Source organism: Scyliorhinus canicula, chromosome 15 (genome assembly GCF_902713615.1).
Source record: "Scyliorhinus canicula chromosome 15, sScyCan1.1, whole genome shotgun sequence".
NCBI classification, from domain to species: domain Eukaryota; kingdom Metazoa; phylum Chordata; class Chondrichthyes; order Carcharhiniformes; family Scyliorhinidae; genus Scyliorhinus; species Scyliorhinus canicula.
Genome location: NC_052160.1, coordinates 120,362,100 through 120,380,870, shown reverse-complemented (window position 1 = coordinate 120,380,870; position 18,771 = coordinate 120,362,100). Strand labels below are relative to the sequence as shown.

At 50.7% G+C, this 18,771-nt stretch overlaps 1 protein-coding gene across 1 annotated transcript in view; it reads left to right on the top strand.

The window, feature by feature from the left end:
* The first annotated feature begins 897 nt into the window (after nt 1–897).
* LOC119978597 (LHFPL tetraspan subfamily member 5 protein-like) overlaps nt 898–18,771 on the top strand; it is a 214,734-nt gene continuing 196,860 nt past the window's right edge. Inside the window, exon 1 of the mRNA XM_038820366.1 lies at nt 898–1,634. Coding sequence (XP_038676294.1) covers nt 1,220–1,634 — 415 coding nt within the window. The 5' untranslated portion in view covers nt 898–1,219. The remainder of the gene's footprint in view (nt 1,635–18,771) is intronic.

The window sequence follows — 18,771 nt, the reverse complement described above, 5'->3', positions numbered from 1 at the left end:
ATGAAGCCATGAGATTAGTGGGAACTTTTGTTCAGCGTTTCATCACTGTTGTTTTCATTTGGTTTCATATCACATTGATACCAAAAAACTGCACACTTCACAATGTTTGAGAAATTAGAAATATTACTGATGACATGTCATGCTTCCTTCTTTCTAAAATAAGCTTTCTCCCAAATACCGATAAATGATATTTATTCTGAAAAGAGGTTACCATCATGGCTGGATCTTAGAAATATGCGCTTGGTTGGGGGGAGGGGGGGGGGGGCAGCACGGTGGCGCAGTGAGTAGCACTGTTGCCTCACGGGGCCGAGATTCCAGGTTCGATCCCAGCCCTGGGTCACTGTCCGTGTGGAGTTTGCACATTCTTCCCATGTGTGCGTGGGTTTCGCTCCCACAACACAAAAGATGTGCAGGCTAGGTGATTGACCATGCCAAATTGCACCTTAATTGGAAAAAATGAATTGGGTACTCTAAATTTAAAAAAAAGAAATATGTGCCTTGCTGAAATGAACAATTATCATATCAGCGAGTCCCACAAAAATGCACAGTCATTGGGCGTGCAGTACATCCAGCTCCTTGGAAATTATTCACATTTTCCGTTTTTATTTGATGAAACTATTTGATGATGCCTGTGGCATTAGTGGGGCCCACCACAAACCAGACTTGAGGAAAGTACTTTCCAGGAAACAAAGAAACCCTCTTGTGGCCAAGCGTTTGTTTTTATTCGGGACTTCTTGCCCGGCTCCACCCGCGAGTTGGAGTAAACGGTGATCAACAGATACTTTCTCAGACGGAGTGATTGCCTTTTTAATATGGCCAGACTTCCCCGAGTCTGCCTTTGGGAGCCGCGTTTGTACGTCAATTCCTCGCGTCACCCTCAAACTCTTGTTCACATGAAGCTGCTGTCCACGGTGCTGAAACTGCCAGCTATAGACAACCTCTTACCCGCCAGCCAGCCCAGCCCAGCACCAGAGAGCAGCACCGCGGACCAAGGCGATTCCACTGGACCAGAGGCAGAACACAATCGAGACGGCACAATTTATCTTGTGTCTCCTTCAAGCCCGGCTGTTCGTTACCTTAGCAACATGACTCAAGGAAAAGCCAACGAGAAAGCATCTTAGGTGACGATTATCCGCATCCATAAATCTCACACACAAAAAAGAGAGGGGCAAAGCACGAACTGGTTCTGAGACCCTTGTCCTGTTTCAAATCTTCAAGAATGGGGGACAAAATGATACCGGCCCAAGAGGCTGCCAAGATCTATCACACCAATTATATGAGGAATTCCAGAGCAATAGGTGTCCTCTGGGCTATTTTCACTATTTGTTTTGCAATTATAACTGTGGTCATTTTTATCCAGCCTTATTGGATTGGGGACAGCATCAACACGCCCCAGGCTGGCTATTTCGGACTGTTTCATTACTGTATCGGGAACGGACTGACCAGAGAGTTGATCTGCAAAGGAAGTGCCCTGGATTTCGGCTCCATCCCGTCGGGAGCCTTCAAAACTGCCATGTTCTTCGTTGGCATCTCCATGCTTCTGATCATTGGCTGCCTTGTTTGCTTCAGTCTCTTTTTCTTTTGCAACTCCGCCACGGTCTATAAAGTCTGCGCCTGGATGCAACTTGCGTCAGGTAAGTTCCAGCACTGCCAACCCACCTCCCCATCCGGTCTGCAGTTCATTTAACCGAAATATATATTTGCACGCGGGGTAATTAACCTCCCTTCTTAAAAAGCAGATCTGTGTTTCTCCCCCGTTCCAGTTTTTCTAAGATCGTCCCTTCGGTTGGGGGGTCCCCTCCGCTGCTGTTTCTTGGCCATTTCAGAAGGTGCCCTGTCCAAACGATCAACTCATCTATTGCCGTTTCCAATTCTTTGGTTCCAAATTGTAAAAAAAAAATTCACACAACTTTTCATCCTTAACTGTAAATATACGTTTATTGAAAGTTTGGGTTGTTTCAAGTGTTGTAAGATCTATGATAGTAAGTTGCCTTGGCAGTAACGTGTTGACATGTTTTGAAAATGTCATCAAAATCTCCTAGATCAGGTTACAGGTTTAAAGTCACTGGCTACGTGTCATTTTTCCTTACTTTAGTGAATCAGCTAATTCTGTTAAACTGACAGGTTGACGTGGCCTGGGCAGCTGGATTTCTCTGATATACCATTTGATAATCCTTCAAATACCAGTGTTTCTCTTAAGATCATTACTTCTGTGCCTAATGCTGTTACTGATTTTTTTCATTAAATGCTCATTCCAATAAAATTGGTGTCTACCAATTAGCATCAACAACTTGTTTGACTTTCTAATGACCTTTGAAACTCTGCACAACTAATGGGCTAATGGAAATCTGCACTGGGTAGTTAATTGTATCTTGTCTCAATGTTACGAACTCTCATGTCTGGGGATCAATTTTCTTTTTGAAAAAGTGTTCAGAATATAGTGTGAACGATTGTACTCGTGTTTGTGATCACAAGTTAAGCCTCAGTGGCTTTGCTCCATTCAAAGAAGTCCTATATCAAATTTAAATCCCGACCTCCTGGTAAATTACAAAAATACTCATTATTGGACTTATTCTACAAAATTTCTACACTCATTGATAAAAGCATAGTCGTATCAGAATTAATTAAACACAGTATATGCAATCCTACTGTAGCTTTTGAATTCTCTCAAACATTGTCAGAAAAAAAATCAGAGCATGGCAACTTAGGGACCATTTAGCCCAGCAGTAATTCCTCTACTTCTGTACATTTACACATGTTGTGCACATGTAAATAAGACATTTAGCTTTGGGTAAAATAAATTAGATTAAAGCTGCAGAAATTCATGCATGTAGAATTAGAAAAAGAATCAAATGAACTGCAGTGGTATCTGACCTATACAAAATAATAATTCCAGTTTGGATAAATGGAAGAAAACATACTTTTGTCTTAAACTATCAATACTCGTACACAAATGCATTGTGAATTTGTGCTGCTCCATTCTGAAATTTTGACTCTACAATTAGAGAGAGCTTAGACATAGCAGTCACTAGAGGATAAATCCTGAGACACACGATATCAGTGGTGGGATGACGTTGCATGTGCGATCTATCTGATTACCCAATCAGAGCAATTAATGAAGCTGTATTGGCAGAACAAGGGGCTTCATTTATCACAATGAAGTTTGCAGCCTAAGTTTTTATGATATTAGGCAACATTCTGCCCACAAATTAAGCAAATGTATGAGTGTCCTCAAGCATTCCTTTTAATAAAATGATGTTTGCAGGATTTTTCTGCTTTAGTTTCCCTTTGCTACAATTTCCACAAGGCTTTAACTGAAGTTGCTGGGAAGAAGTCCATCTTAGCACTAATGTTAGTTCCCACCCACCTTTTACATTATCTTTCTTCATTATTCTTTCATGATGATGGCTTTAACACTGACTCTTTGAAAGGTGTGAGAATAGGTATTCCTGGGTTCTGAGCATCATTGAAGCCTACAGGTGACAATAAGCGATTATTATTATAATTGAGATCAGAATGGTAACTCATGAGGAACCAACAAATACATAGGCAATGACCCTGAGGTAGTTTGACTACATCTCTCAGTAACATGGGGCTCCCGGGGGGTCGGAGAATTCCGCCCCACATCCCATATACTGTATGCAGTTTTGGTTTCCCGAAAGAAGGATGCATTGGATCCAGTTCAGAGGAGGTTTACTAGATTGTTACCTGGAATGAGCGGGTTGTCTTATGAGGATAGATTGGACAGGCAGATCTTGTTTACACTGGAGTTCAGAAGAGTGAGAGGTGAGGAGTTCAGAAGAATGAGGAGTGACTTGATTGAAGTATATCAGATCCTAATGGTCTTAACAATGGGGGCATGAAAGGATGTTGTTTCCTCCTGTGGGTGAGTCAAGGACAAGAGGGCATTTTTTAAAATTAGTGATCAGTCTTTCAGGACATCGGCAAGGTGAATTATTTTCTCTCGGAGGGTTATGCGACTTTGAACATCTCTGCCTCAGAAGGCAGTGGAAGTGGGGTCAGTGAATATTTTAATGGCAGAGATAGACAGATGGATTCTTGTTACGCAAGGGAATCAAAGGTTATGGTAGATGACAATGTGGAACTCAAAACACAAACTGATCAGCCATAATCTTATTGAACGATGAAGCTGGCTCAAGGGGCCAAATGGCCTACTTCCTGTCCTATTCTGTATGTTTGTAAAACTCCCATCTGACAAAACAGTCTGTTCAAATAATCCTAATACTTTTAGATATCTGAGTCAAAGTCCAATTGCTATTGATTCTTTAATCAGCGAGTTACCTGTTAAACGAATGCTACATGTGTGAGAACATCAGAAAAAATCCACTAGATTCAATAAAAAAAGGAAACCAAATCCATGCCTTATTATGTTAATGTTATTAAACACAGTTATTAGGTATAATACCTGTGGCTTAAGTCAGTAATTATTATGACAATTGGATGCACCTTATCATATCTCTGTATAATTACAGTCAAAATTGCATTCTGTGGTCATTTAACTAGTTTCACCAAACAACAATAATGTTATCAGACAATAGTTTAAGCATAGTCACATGGATGAGGCATGTGATAGCAGTAACCATTTTTAGCTCAGCCTGCAAGTGATGTAAGAATGAAAATTGGCTATCATATTTAACAATAATAAAGGGGTGAACAATTTGTTGGGAAACTTGGCTAGTTCAATGCAATTCCAGACAAGTATCCTTTTCTTCGCAATAGTTTGTAATATTCCTTGAAGGCTCATCACATTTCAACAGCACTACACTGGCAAAGGGCTTCAATATGGATAAATGTGAGGTAGTTCATTTTGGTAAGAAGCATAAGGTGGCCACATATTCATTGAAAAATAAGTATCTGAGGAGTTAGAGGTACAAAAATTTGAAGATCTACAACTCCTAAAAGTAGCAAAAACACAGAACTTGGGTTCATTTCTGGATGGATAGAATTGAAAAGCAAAGATGTTATGTATAGAACTTTAATAGAATACACTTGAAGCACTGTGAACAGTTCTGGCCTCCATATTATTATTAAAAAGCACATGTAAGCACTGGACAAGATGAATTTCTTTTTACAAGAATGATACCAGAACTGGGAGGTTATATGCATCAGGAAAGATTGAACAGACAGGGGCTTTTTTCTCAAGAGAAGGGAAGCCTTCAAAATGAGAGAACTTTGGACTTCCGGTGGCGGCAATGGAGTAGAAAGTCACACATTTGGTAGTTCCCGCTTGTGACGGAACTTTTGGATCTTTTCTCCCGATTTTTACGGAATTTTATTGGAATAATCGGTGGAGAGTGAGAGAGTGGGGAGAAATTCCCCACCATTATATGGAGTAGTGGACTAGACGTGACCTTACAAGGCGACATAGTCGAGCAAAGAAAGCGCGTGCAGAACCGGCTGCACAGGAAAGCATGGCGGAGGCGCAGGTTCCTGGTGCGGTGGCACAGTGGTCGACGGTACAGCTGATGAAGCTCTTTGAGGAGAGCTTCACCAAGCTAAAGAAGGATATGTTCAACCCGATTAAGGCATCGATCGGTCGGGTGGTACAGGAGCTAGAAGCCCATGGATGGGCGATCCAGAAGGTGAAGGAAAAGGTGTCCGAACATGAGGACTATCTAATCGCGTTGGAGGCTGAGGTGGGGCTGATGAAGGACCACCAGAAAAGGCTGCAGGAGAAGGTGGAGGATTTGGAGAACAGGTCCAGGAGACAGAATCTGAGGATCGTATGCCTCCTGGAGGGCAGTGAGGGATTGGACGCGAGGGCATATGTGGCAAGTATGCTGGAAAAATTGATGGGAGAGGGGACTTTTACTCAACCCTTGCAGGTGGACAGAGCGCATAGAGCACTTGTAAGGAAGCCACGAGCGAACGAACCTCCGAGGGCGACGGAGGTGCGGATCAACCAGTTCCTGGACAGGGGACAGATTTTTGAGGTGGGCCAAGCAGATATGGAGCTGCAAGTGGGAGAACTGTGAGTTACGCATCTACCAGGACCTGGGCGCGGAACTGGCCAAAAGGCGAGCCGGATTTAATAGGGCAAAATCGGCCCTCTTCAAAAAGGGGGTGAAGTTCGGGATGTCATATCCAGAGCGTCTGTGGGTCACTTTTGAAGGCCAGGAACTTTACTTTGAATCGCCGGACAAAGCGATGAATTTTATCAAGGACAAAGGCTGGCAGGGGTCCAAGGACACTGAACCTTGGGGGGCGGCATTGCGGGGTTAATTTGGTTTCAAGTTATTTATGTGATGTTCTGGATATGCAATGCTCTCTGCAACAAGGGATTATTGTTGTTTTTTTCCCCTTCCTTTCTCTTTGTTTTTCGTTTTGTTAAGATGTTTGAGCATTGCTTAGAAATGTAATTTAACTCTGTTCTGGTGAGTGATGGGTGGGGGGGGGGATTTTTTCTACTGTGATGCTCTGAATTCATATGTCCGAGCGGGGAGGAGGAGGGAGAACAATAAGGAGATAGGATGTCTGGCTCCACGGGAGGGAGCTACCAGTCTAGCTAGGTGAGCTAGTTCACGGAAGTGGGGATGAGCAGGTGATAAGCTTGTTATGGGGGCCATGGGATTGTGGTGCTGCTAATGGTGGGGGGGGGGGGGAGCTGCTCTGTTGACAGGGGAGGTACTGTTGCTAGGGGACAAAAGGGAGGGCCAGGACGGCAGATGCCCGAGGGCAGGCCCGAGGAGACGAGGGACGTGAGCTGGAGGCTGGCCTAAGAAGGGTGATGGCTGATCGGTGGGGGGAGGGGGGGGGTGTCAACAGGAAGCCCCCTGATTAGGCTGATCACTTGGAACATCAGAGGGCTAAATGTGCCAGTTAAGAGAGCTCATGTGTTCGCACATCTGAGGGGACTGAAGGTGGCCGTGGCAATGTTACAAGAGACTCACCTGAAGGTTAAAGACCAGGCAAGACTGGGGAAGGGGTGGTCGGGCAAGTATTTCATTTGGGGTTGGATTTTAAGACCAGGGGGGTCGAAATCCTGATCAACAAACGGTTCGCATTCGAGGCAGGGAGAATTGTGTCCGACGGGGGGGACAGGTACATCATGGTGAGTGGGAAGCTTGAGGGGATGCGGGTGGCTCTTGTGAATATATATGCACCAAATTGGGACGATGTGGAATTTATGAGGCGGGTGGTAGGTAAGAACCCGGACCTAGAGTCACATAAGCTGATTATGGGGGGAGATTTTAATACGGTCATTGACCCAGGGTTGGACCTGTCAAAATTTAGGACAGGGAGGATACCAGCCGTAGCAATGGAACTGAAGGGGTTCATGGAGCAGATGGGGGGCTAGATCCATGATGGTTTGGTTATGGAGGAGTTAATCTTGATACGGGCCCATAGAGAAAAGATGGAATGAGCAGAGATGAATAGGCTTGTTGGGGAGATACTCCAGGTGGAAAGGAGATATTCGGAGCCCCCGGAGGCGAGGTTACTGAAGGAGCGGTGGAGGCTACACATGGAGTTTGGACTGTTATCTACAGGGAAGGCGGTGGAGGAATTGAGGAAGGCGAGAGGCTGGTATATGAGTATGGGGAGAAGGCCAGTAGGATGCTAGCACATCAGCTGAGGAAAAGAGAGGTGGCCAGGGAGATAAGGAGAGTAAAGTACAGAAGTGGGAACGAGGTCTTGGACCTAGTAGGGGTAAATGGGGTGTTTAAGGAGTTTTATAGCAAATTATATGAGTCGGATCCCCCGGCTGGGTTGGAGGGGATGAGGCAGTTGAAATTCCCGAAGGTGGAGGAAGGACTGGTGGAAGGGTTGGGGGCCCCAATTGAAATTGAGGAAATAGTGGAGGGGCTGGAGGCCATGTAAGGTAAGGCCCCGGGACCAGATGGCTACCCAGTGGAATTTTACAAGAAGTTATCGGAGATGTTCGGCCCGCTGCTGGTGAGGGCATTTAATGAGGCAAGGGAGCGGGGTGTCCTTCCCTCGACAATGTTGTAGGTCTCAGTCTCATTGATTCTGAAGTGGGAGAAGGACCCTGAGCTATGCGGGTCATTCAGGCCAATCTCCCTATTGAGTGTGGACTCCAAACTGCTGGCTAAAATTTTGGCCACAAGGATAGAGTATTGTGTTCCAGAGGGGATAGGTGAAGACCAGATGGGGTTTGTGAAGGGCAGGCAACTTACAGCCAATGTTAGTGGCTCCTAAACGTTATCATGATGCCCTCAGAGGGCGGGGAGATGGGGCTGGTGGTTGCGATGGACGTGGAGAAGGCCTTTGACTGGGTGGAGTAGAATTATTTGTGGGAGGTGTTAGGAAGTTTCGGATTTGGACAGGGCTTCATTGATTGGGTGCGGTTGCTATATCAGGCACCAGTAGCAAGCGTGTGAACGAATCAGCTGATGTTGGGCTATTTTAAGCTGCACCGGGGGACAAGGAAAGGGTGTCCCCTCTCCCCACTGTTGTTTCCTCTGGCCATAGAGCCATTGGCGCTGGCGTTAAGAGCTTCCAGGAACTGGAACGGGCTGGTCCGGGGAGGTGGAACATGGGGTCTCGCTTTACGCGGACAACCTGCTCCTGTATATTTCTGACCCATTAGGGGGGTGGGGGAGATTATGCGGATCCTAGGGAAATTTGGTCGGTTTGCGGGGTATAAATTGATTATGGGGAAAAGTGAGATGTTCGCGATCCACTCGAGGGGGCAGGAGAGGAGACTGCAAGAGCTGCTGTTTAGAATGGTAGGAAGGAGCTTTCGCTATCTGGGAATCCAGGTGGCACGGGAATGGGAGACATTGCACAAGTTAAATTTGTCCCGGCTTGTAGAGTAAATGAAGGAGGACTTTAGGAGATGGGACATGCTCCCGCTGTCACTGACGGGGAGGGTACTGACTGCGAAAATAACAGTCATCCCCAGATTTCTGTTTGTTTTTCAGTGCCTCCCCATCTTTATCCTGAGGGCCTTTTCTAACAGCTAAATAGGCTAATTTCGGGCTTTGTGTGGGCAGGTAAAACCCCACAAGTGAAGAAAGTGTTCCTGGAGCATAGCCGGGGAGGGTGGGTTGGCACTGCTGACCTACTACTGGGCAGCAAGTATAGCCATGATTAGGAAGTGGGTAGTGGGGGGTTGGTGGGGTGTGGGAGCTTGTAGAGGTGGCATCATGCAAGGACACAAGTCTGGGGGCACAGATAACGGCACGCGTGCCGTTCTCGCCGGTCTGGTACTCCACAAGCCCTGTGGTGGTGGTGGCCCTGAGAGTCTGGGGGTAGTGGAGGAAATATAGGAGAGCATTTTAGGCAGCATCGGTCTGGGCCCAATTTACAATAACCATTGGATCGTACCGGGAAGGCTGGATGGAGGGTTTCGGAGATGGCAAAGAGCAGGGATCAAGAGGATGGGAGATTTATTTATAGGTGGGAGCTTCCCCTATTTGAAGGATTTGGAGGAGAAATTTGAACTGCTAGCAGGGGATGGGTTGAGGTGTCCACAGGTTCGGGATGTTTTGGGAAGGCAGGTTCCGACCTTATCGCTCCTGCCACCACCGGGGATACAGGACAGGGTAGTTTCCAGAAATGGGGTGGGAGAGGGGAAGGTATCGGATATCTACAAAGAGCTTATGAAGTTGGAGGAAACTCACATAGAGGAGCTAAAGGGCAAGTGGGAAGATGAGTTGGGGGAGAGATAGAGGCGGGTTTGTGAGTGGATGCCTTAGGCAGGGTTAACACATCCTCATCATGTTCCAGGCTCAGCCTGATACAATTTAAGGTAGTCCACCGGGCACACATGACGGTGGCCCGGATGAGCAAGTTTTTTGAGATAGACAGGTGTGTGAGGTGTGCGGGAGGGCCAGCAAATCATGTCACATGTTTTGGGCATGCCCGTAGCTTAGAGGATTTTGGCAAGGTTTTGCTGATGTCATGTCCATGTTACTTAAAATAAGGGTGCTGCCGAATCCAGAGGTAGCGATCTTTGGAGTGTCGGAAGAGCCGGGAGTCCAGGGGGCGAGAGAGGCTGACGTTTTGGCCTTTGCCTCCCTGGTAGCCCAGAGACGGATACTGTTAATGTGGAGGAACTCGAAGCCCCCAAAATTAGAGACCTGGGTTAGTGACATGGCTGAGTTTCTCAGTCTTGAGAAAATAAAGTTCGCCCTAAGAGGGTCAATGTTGGGGTTTGCCTGGAGGTGGCAGCCGTTCGTCAACTTTTTTGGAGAAAATTAAATGTCAATCTAGGGTGGTGGGGGGAGGGGGGGGGGGGGGGGGTGGTGAGGCTACTGTTCCTGTGTCGGGGGTGTGAGGAACGTGTCAGGGATGGAAAGGTCTTAGATACTATGTTCATGTTATTGTTACTATTATAGGAACTGTAAATACCCTAATAAAATATTCTTTTCTAAAGTAGAGAACTGTCAGGTTACTTGAACATTATGAAAGGGTTTGGTAGGATAGATGTTGAGAAGATGTTTCTATTTGTAAATGAGATCAGAAGTAAATATGATGGCTATCAATAAATTATTAATAATAATAATAATCTTAATTGTTGTCACTGCAATGAAGTTACTGTGAAAATCCCCCAGTCGCCACACTCCGGCGCCTGTTTGGGTACACAGAGGGAGAATTCAGAATGTCCAATTCACCTAACAAGCACATCTTTCAGGACTTGTGGGAGGAAACCGGTGCACCCAGAGGAAACCCACGTAGACACGGGGAGAACATGCAGACTCCGCACAGTCACCCAAGTCGGGAATCGTACCCCCCAGTCCCTGGGGCTGTGAAGTAACACTGTGCTGACGTGCCTTAATTCAATAGGGATAAATTTCTTTAACAAGAAAATGGTTATAAATGAAACTCACTACAGTAATTAAGGTGAATAGCATAGAATGGAACAGATTTTTAAAAACTTCATGGGATGTTGACATCACTGATTGGGCCATTACAGAGTTATCCTCATTGTTGTGGATCTGGAGTCACATATAGGCCAAACCAGATAAGGGCAACAAATTTCCTTCTCTAAAGTACATCAGTGAACGAGATGGGTTTTTACAGCAATTAATAATTTCATAGTCATCATTAGACTTTATAATTTCAGATTTTTATGGAGTTCAAATTTCAACATTTGTTATGGTGGGATTTGAACCTGGCTCCCCAGAACATTACTCTGGGTCCCTGGATTACTAGTCTAGTGACAGTACCACTGCGCCACTGCTTCCCCAGTGTTGATATGGTGATGGGGTTAAATGAGTGTGGATAGGAGGAGGCTTCAGTTGGATTTTGCTGCACATGGATGTGGCCTTGCAAGTGACCATCAACTAAAAAGTTAAGTAAAAGATTTTGAAAAGATGTTTTAATGTGAAACCAAAAGGAACAGGAGTTCTCTGCAGCCCTTTCGTATTTTCCCTCTCCCCAGCTACCCCTTCCCGGGATTTACCGATTGGTGGGACAAGTAGTCCAAATTTCAATTGAGCATAAACCTCTTACCCATGGAACCAAATATATGCTGTCACTCAAATTGCATTTTGATTACTTTTTGAAATTTCATAAACTACTCCAATGCATCACATATTTGGAAATATACATGCTCGATAATTTGTCAGTCACTCAAATGTGCATCACGGTAGAAAGCTTGTTTATTTATCAAAAGATTTGGACTAAGACTCGTATTCACTCATGTTAACCCCTTGCAAACAGGATAAGTATTTAGTGTTAGAGAGAAGCAGAGATGTATGAATGACTGCTGAAAGGAGCTACACTTTGTTCTATGTAGATGAGAGTGAGAGAATAAATTGCCAAGAACACATTGTGCAGGTCACTTGCTTGCACCCTGGTGCAACCTGTACCTATGGCCTGGATGATGTAATCCATGACCAGGGAAAGAACCTGATGGAAACTACCACATTCTGTCCTCACCTTTTTTCTGCTCGTGCTCACAAACTTGACCTGCAACAAAGAATAAATGGAGTGCTGGTTTCAGCCTCATGAGATGCTTTGAAGATGTATACATCACGGCAGAATAGCAGTGCTGGAGTGATGGATGGTGTTCAGGTGATGCAATGAGGACCATAACAGTGAGTAAGTACAAGATGCAGAGTGTGGCATTAGAAGCAGAATGAGGGGGAATGAAGTATTCTGCAGTAAATGGAGGAGATTGCCTAATCAAGAGAGGGGAGAACTATGAATGCTGGGGCCTCAGGTTGTGCAGAGTGATGCAAAACGTTGTGAGGTAAGAGATAAAAACCTTAACCTACCAAACTCGGTTGATCATGAATCTTTTCAATGCATTCCAACCATGTCCCATGAGTATTCTCCCGAATGCAAATGCGCTTTGCCACTTGTTTGCACACTTCTGAGCAGCACGTCAACATGCTTCGCTGTCACCTGATGGGGAGAGGATCTCTCCCTTCTGTGGACCTTCTCCACCAAGACCTCCAGTACTGTATCTCAGAGGTTTCTTCATGGAGCATCCTTCTTTGGCCTTCTTTTCTCAGAAATTGCCATCCGGATTCCTGCCAATTTGCGCCTCCCCTTTGAGAGGAGCAGACTCCCTTTAAATAACATCACAAATCGTCAATATTTGCACTGTTGTGTTAGGACAGCTGGCAATCATTAGCACTAGTGGCACTGAGAGTCTACTTGTTTAAGGATAATGAGAACCCTTGACCAAATGTGCCTCCTCCGTAAACCCACGTGGTTAGTGCATGCAGTCAATCCAAGGACATGTTTCAGGTCCAGACAAATTTCTGCCTAATTTTTTCCGCCAAGGAATGATCGTCAATAGGAGCATTTTTTTTTATCCCATTGAAGTGAGCTATCATTTTAATATATTCATGAATCAAAATCTGCTCAAAGATTTTGGGGAGAGTTCTCCCTTTGAGAGACTAAGGGCACGATTCTCCGCACCCGCGGAAAATTGCGAAGTTGGCCGTGAAAACGGCCGTGTTTTGCGACGGCCCGACACGGCCCATTTCCCGAGGTATTCACGTCCGGGAAATGGGCTAGGAACGGACCCGCGTCAATCACGTGCGCGATGACGCCGGAACGCAGCGACGCTACGAACACGCCCACGTGACGCCGCCCGACGCCGTAAAAAGGCACGGGCGAGCACAGAAACTATGCCAGGATGTCGGAGCTGAGGAGAGCAGCCCCGCGATTCGTGGATGCTGATGTTGAGATGCTGCTCGAATCCATCGAGCAGAGGAGGGGCATCATCTGCCCGCGTAGAGGGCATCGCCACCCTGCCAGCGAGATGTGCCAGGCCTGGCGTGAGGTTGCTGCTGCCGTCAGTGCTGTGGGGCAGACCCCTCGCTCAGCTGACCAATGTCGGAAGAAGATGCACAACCTCACCAGGGCTGCCAGGGTAAGTGCCAAGAGGGTGCCCCCGGGTCACAACCATCCCTCCCCCCCCCTTTACTTAATCACCCACCTCCCCCCCTGGCGCGGGGGGTGGAGGGGGATTGGGGAAGAGTGAGTTGAGGGTGGTTCACAAAGTTGTCACAGACCCAGCGCTCTGGCCCCCGTGCAGAGATGCAATGGTCTTATTACAACTTGACCCCCAAACTGTGCCAGTATCTGAACGGACTGCTGATACCTGCCGTATTGTAATGATCTACCTATGCCCCCTCCCCCAACAGGACAAGACCGCTCACAACACCCGTGAGCGGAACAAGACGGGAGGGGGTTCGCCCATCCTGCGGCCCCTCACCACGTTTGAGCTGAGGGCCCTGGACATTGTTGGCGGATCTGCCACTCGGGAGATCGCGCAATGCGAGGTTGGCGGACCTGCAACAAGTGAGACAACCCTGCATGACAAACACCCCCCCTCCCCAATCCTCTGTTCCTTAACACCCTGCCCACTGGAACACCTCCCCCATCCTCTGTCCCTTCACACACCCTGCCCACTTGGACACCTTCCCCATCCTCTGTCCCTTCACACTCTGCCCACTGGAACACCTCCCCCATCCTCTGTCCCTTCACACACCCTGCCCACTGGGATACCTCCCCCATCCTCTATCCCTTCACACACCTACCCACTGGGATACCTCCCCCATCCTCTGTCCTTTCACACACCCTGCCCACTGGGATACCTCCCCCATCCTCTGTCCTTCACACACCCTGCCCACTGGGATACCTCCCCCATCCTCTGTCCCTTCACACACCCTGCCCACTGGGATACCTCCCCCATCCTCTGTCCCTTCACACCCTGCCCACTGGGACCGTCCAGCGCCCGGCCGAGCGTCTCTAAATAACCCGTTTCATTCTCTTCCCTAGGACGTGATGCTGAACGACCAGGGCCGTCTGGCTATAGACGGACACAGGCATCTGCCCCCACCTCACCCGGGGCCGCACGACAGAGGGTGCCTGATCAGCGGGGAGTCCCATCCTCCCCAACAGAATCTGTGGAGCAGGATGCCCAGAGGGCGGCGACACCGCAAGATAGAGAAATGGCCCGCGAACGCCCTGCGGCCTCTCAGCGGCCGATGACATTGAGGAGGCGTCCACCCAAGACGACCTTGAGCTTGCGGCACAGCTATCTCCCACACCATCCACCATCCCAGAGACACTCACCCCGGCTGGCCTATTTAGTGATGAGGCTCCTGGGTCACAGTCTGGGTCGCACATCACAGCTGAGCAGGTACAGCAGGTGGAGGTCGGAGCAGCCGAGGGCCCGGACTGGCGGAGGCCAGGCCAGGCCCAGCATGCAGCTGGCTCCCAGACGTTTTCAGAGTTCCTGGACTTTCTCAACCCACCCGCACAGCCGATGCATCAAGAAACCCAGGGACACAATGATGGGATGAGGGCTGTCTTCCAGACTCTGCAGACGCTGTTAGAGGAGTCGAACCGCGTCCACGAGCAGGGAGTGGTGCCGCTCATGGCAGCAACCCAGGCCGACACCGCACGGGTGGCATCCGCGGTGGAGGCAGTGGGTGAAACGGTTTCGGCCATGGGTCAGGTTAGGCAAGGCGTTGGGCTTAATGTGCACGCGTCATCCTCGGCCCTGGACAGGGTTGCCCTCTCACAGGCAGCAATGCGCCAGAGCCAAAACGACATTGTCGGCGCGCTGCGGGCCTTGGCCGAGTCTCAGCAGGTCATGGCCCAGTCGCAGCACGCCATGGCACAGTCACAGCAGGCCATGACACAGTCCCAGCATGCCATGGAACAGTCACAGCAGTCGACGGCACAGTCCGAGCAGTCAGTCGCGGAGAGCATCAACCACCTGACACATGTGCTGGATGGTGTCGTGCACTCACAGGTTGAGATCGCACAATGCCTGGCGGGAATGTCTAACTCCCTGGACTCCGTCTCCGCAAACCTTCGGATCCTGGTGGACACCGTTTCTAGGCCTCCAGGACTGGCAGCGTCAGGTGTCGGTGGCGCGACGGGGCACCGCCCCGCTCGCACCTCTGTCCCACAGTGAGGCCCGGGGGCCACCGGGCTCCCCGAGGGAGGAGGAGGTTTCGGGGCCCGTCCCATCAACTCCATCACGGGACGGCCCGGAATTCTCGGCCTCCCCCCGTCCCATCCCTGGTGCATCGGGTGGGCAGCAGGCAGAGCAGGGTGGCACAGACGTCACCCGAGACGCCCGCAGGAGCAGCCTGGCCCATCAAGGCCGGGTCGCCCCAGGAAACGCTTGCCGAAGGAGAAACTAGTCGAAGGGGGCGATTCGCAGCAGTCCTCCTCCACTCCTGCTGTATCATCTGGGGAATCACTTAGACGTAGTGGTAGGGCCCGTAAGGCAACAAAGATAGACACTGAGTAAGTTGGCACGGGTGAAGGGCACAATTTAGTTGTAGGGGCGAGGGCACCTGTAAATTTTTGTTCGCATTAAACACACTGTTCCACCTTACTTGTAATACCGTGTGATTGTTCCACAGCCACAGGAATCGTGATGGTGACCGAGTGTCGCTGGGGTTGACGAGCGGTGAAACTTCGGTGCCGGGTGTGCAGTCCCTTCACCCCCATCCCCTCCCACAACTAGCCCACGCGTGCACGTGATAGCGTGTCCGTGACGATCTCAGCGGCCACCAAGGTGGATGGTTCAGCTATTGCCATGGGTGAGACTCTCTCTAACGATTCTGAGCTCACAGCTCTTCGCAGAGCGGGCTGTCATCATTCCACATGGCACTGATCACAGCCGCTGACACAGCCATCAATGTTGTACCATACCATCTGGACCCAGTGGGAAGGGTGATGTCAAAGTGGAGCACTGAGAGGGGGTGGGGGAGGGGGGGGGGGGGGCTGTGGTGGTGGCAGTTGTGTGTTGACCCTCTGCACGACTAGCGATGCAGGTGGTGGTTTGGTGTTCAGCGGGGACGTCGCATACGACGCGTGAACCGTGCTGCCACCAAGGTGTCGCGTGCCCGCCGTCCCCGCCGGGTCCGTCGTGCCGCCTCCTGGACATCACCAGCACCAGGGTCGTGTCTGCGTGCTGCGCCCGCCACTCCGCCAGCCTCCTCCTCCTCCTCCCTCTCCTCCTCCTCCTCCTCTGTGCTGGCACCACTGCCACTGGCTTCTCTCTCCGCTTCCTGCAGCAGGTCATCTCCCCTCTGCATCGCGATGTTGTGCAGCGCACAGCAGACCACAACAATGCGAGCAACCCTGTCGGGCTGCTACTGCAGGGCCCCTCCGGAGCGGTCCAGGCACCTGAATCTCATCTTCAGGAGGCCAAGGCAGCGCTCCACCACACCCCTGGTTGCTGCATGGGCCTCGTTGTATCGTGTTCCCGCATTGGTCTGAAGCCTCCGTATAGGCGTCATCAGCCAAGACCTCAGCGGATAACCCCTTTCGCCTAGCAACCAGCCCCTCAGCCGGGGGGACGCCCCTCAAACATCGCAGGGATGTATGACTGCGCCAGTATGTAGGAGTCATGCACACTCCCTGGGAACCTTGCACAGACGTTCATGATCCTCATGTGGGGGTCGCATACCACCTGGATATTCATGGAGTATGTCCCCCTCCTGTTTGTGAACACCTCCCTGTCCCCTGCAGGCGGGCGCATGGGGACGTGAACACAATCGATTGCCCCCTGCACCATCGGTATCCCGGCTACGCTGGCAAATCCATGAGCTCGTGAGTCTTGAGTTGCTCGGTCCTCGGGAAAGGTGATGTAGCGGTCCGCGATGGCATAGAGGGCGTTGGTCACATCCCGGATACACCTGTGGACCGATGACTGGGAGATCCCGGAGAGGTCTCCGCTCGGAGACTGGAAGGAGCCGGTCGCATAGAAGTTAAGAGCGACCGTCACCTTGATGGCAACCGGGATCGCGTGTCCTCCCCCTGTTCCACGTGGGGCGAGGTGCGCCACGAGGTGACAGATATGTATCACCGTCCGCCTACGCTGCCGGAGACTCCTCCTGCAGGTGATGTCCGTCATTGTTAGGAAAGAGATCCGGGCACGGTACACCCTCGGCCTTGGCGGTCGCCTCTGGCGCCGTGGCTGCACCCTCACTCTCTCCTCCTCCCCCTCCCCCTCCTCCTCCTCCCCATGCTGCTCGACGACTGGCAACTCCTCGGCCTATCCCTCTGCTGCTGCAGCTGGCCCTGCATCCACTGCGGGTTGTGGGTGTGGATGCTGCTCCATCTCCAAATGCAGTGCAGCGGCCCCAACCACTGCGCAGAACATAGCCGTTCTGTTCTCAGACATTGTGCTAACCTACAGAAGGGTGGCGGGGGACAGAGAAACGGGACATGTTAGACCGAGGTTAGTCGACACCTCGGCAGCCGCCTGCCACGGGATACCTGTGTGTCCCAGTGGCCTGGTCGCGCTGCTGACATGTGGGCTGCCTAATCCCTGATCACTTTCTGCATCCAACAGGCAGTTAACTACGTCCTCTTCACCGGTGCGTCAGTGGCCTGTGTCCGTAAGCCGCAGGGCAACCAGCGGCCGTGTCCTCGTGACCGGCACGCCATGGCATGGTGGCAGACATTTTGTAACCGGGGTTGGACGGGTCACTCGCTCACTCTCTCCCTACCCCCCCACTCCCACTCCCCCCCCTCCGTCTCCCCCACTCCCCCTCCGTCTCCCCCACTCCCCCCTCCAGTCTCTCACACTCCCCCCTCCATCTCCCACACTCCCCCCTCCATCTCCCACACTCCCCCCTCCGTCTCCCACACTCCCCCCTCCGTCTCCCACACTCCCCCCTCCATCTCCCACACTCCCCCCCTCAGTCTCCCCCACTTCCCCCTCCATCTCCCCCACTCCCCCCTCCGTCTCCCCCACTCCCCCCTCCGTCTCCCCCACTCCCCTCTCCATCTCCCACCTCCCCCCTCCGTCTCCCACACTCCCCCCTCAGTCTCCTCCTGCAGGTGATGTCCGTCATTGTTAGGAAAGAGACCCGGACACGGTACACCCTCGGCCTTGGTTGTCGCCTTTGGCTCCGTGGCTGCACCCTCACTCTCTCCTCCTCCCCCTCCTCCCCCCCCCCCCATGCTGCTCGACGACTGGCAACTCCTCGGCCCAACCCTCTGCTGCTGCTCCCCCCTCCATCTCCCCCACTCCCCCCTCCGTCTCCCCCACTCCCCCTCCGTCTCCCCCACTCCCCCCTCAGTCACCCACACCCCCTCCATCTCCCACACTCCCCCCTACGTCTCCCGAACACCCCTCTCAGTCTCCCCCACTCCCCTCCGTCTCCCACACTCCCCCCGTCAGTCTCCCACACTCCCCCCCTCCATCTCCCACACTCCCCCCTCCTTCTCCCACACTCCCCCCCTCCGTCTCCCACACTCCCCCCTCCATCTCCCACACTCCCCCCTCCGTCTCCCACACTCCCCCTCCGTCTCCCACACTCCCCCCTCCGTCTCCCACACACACCCCCT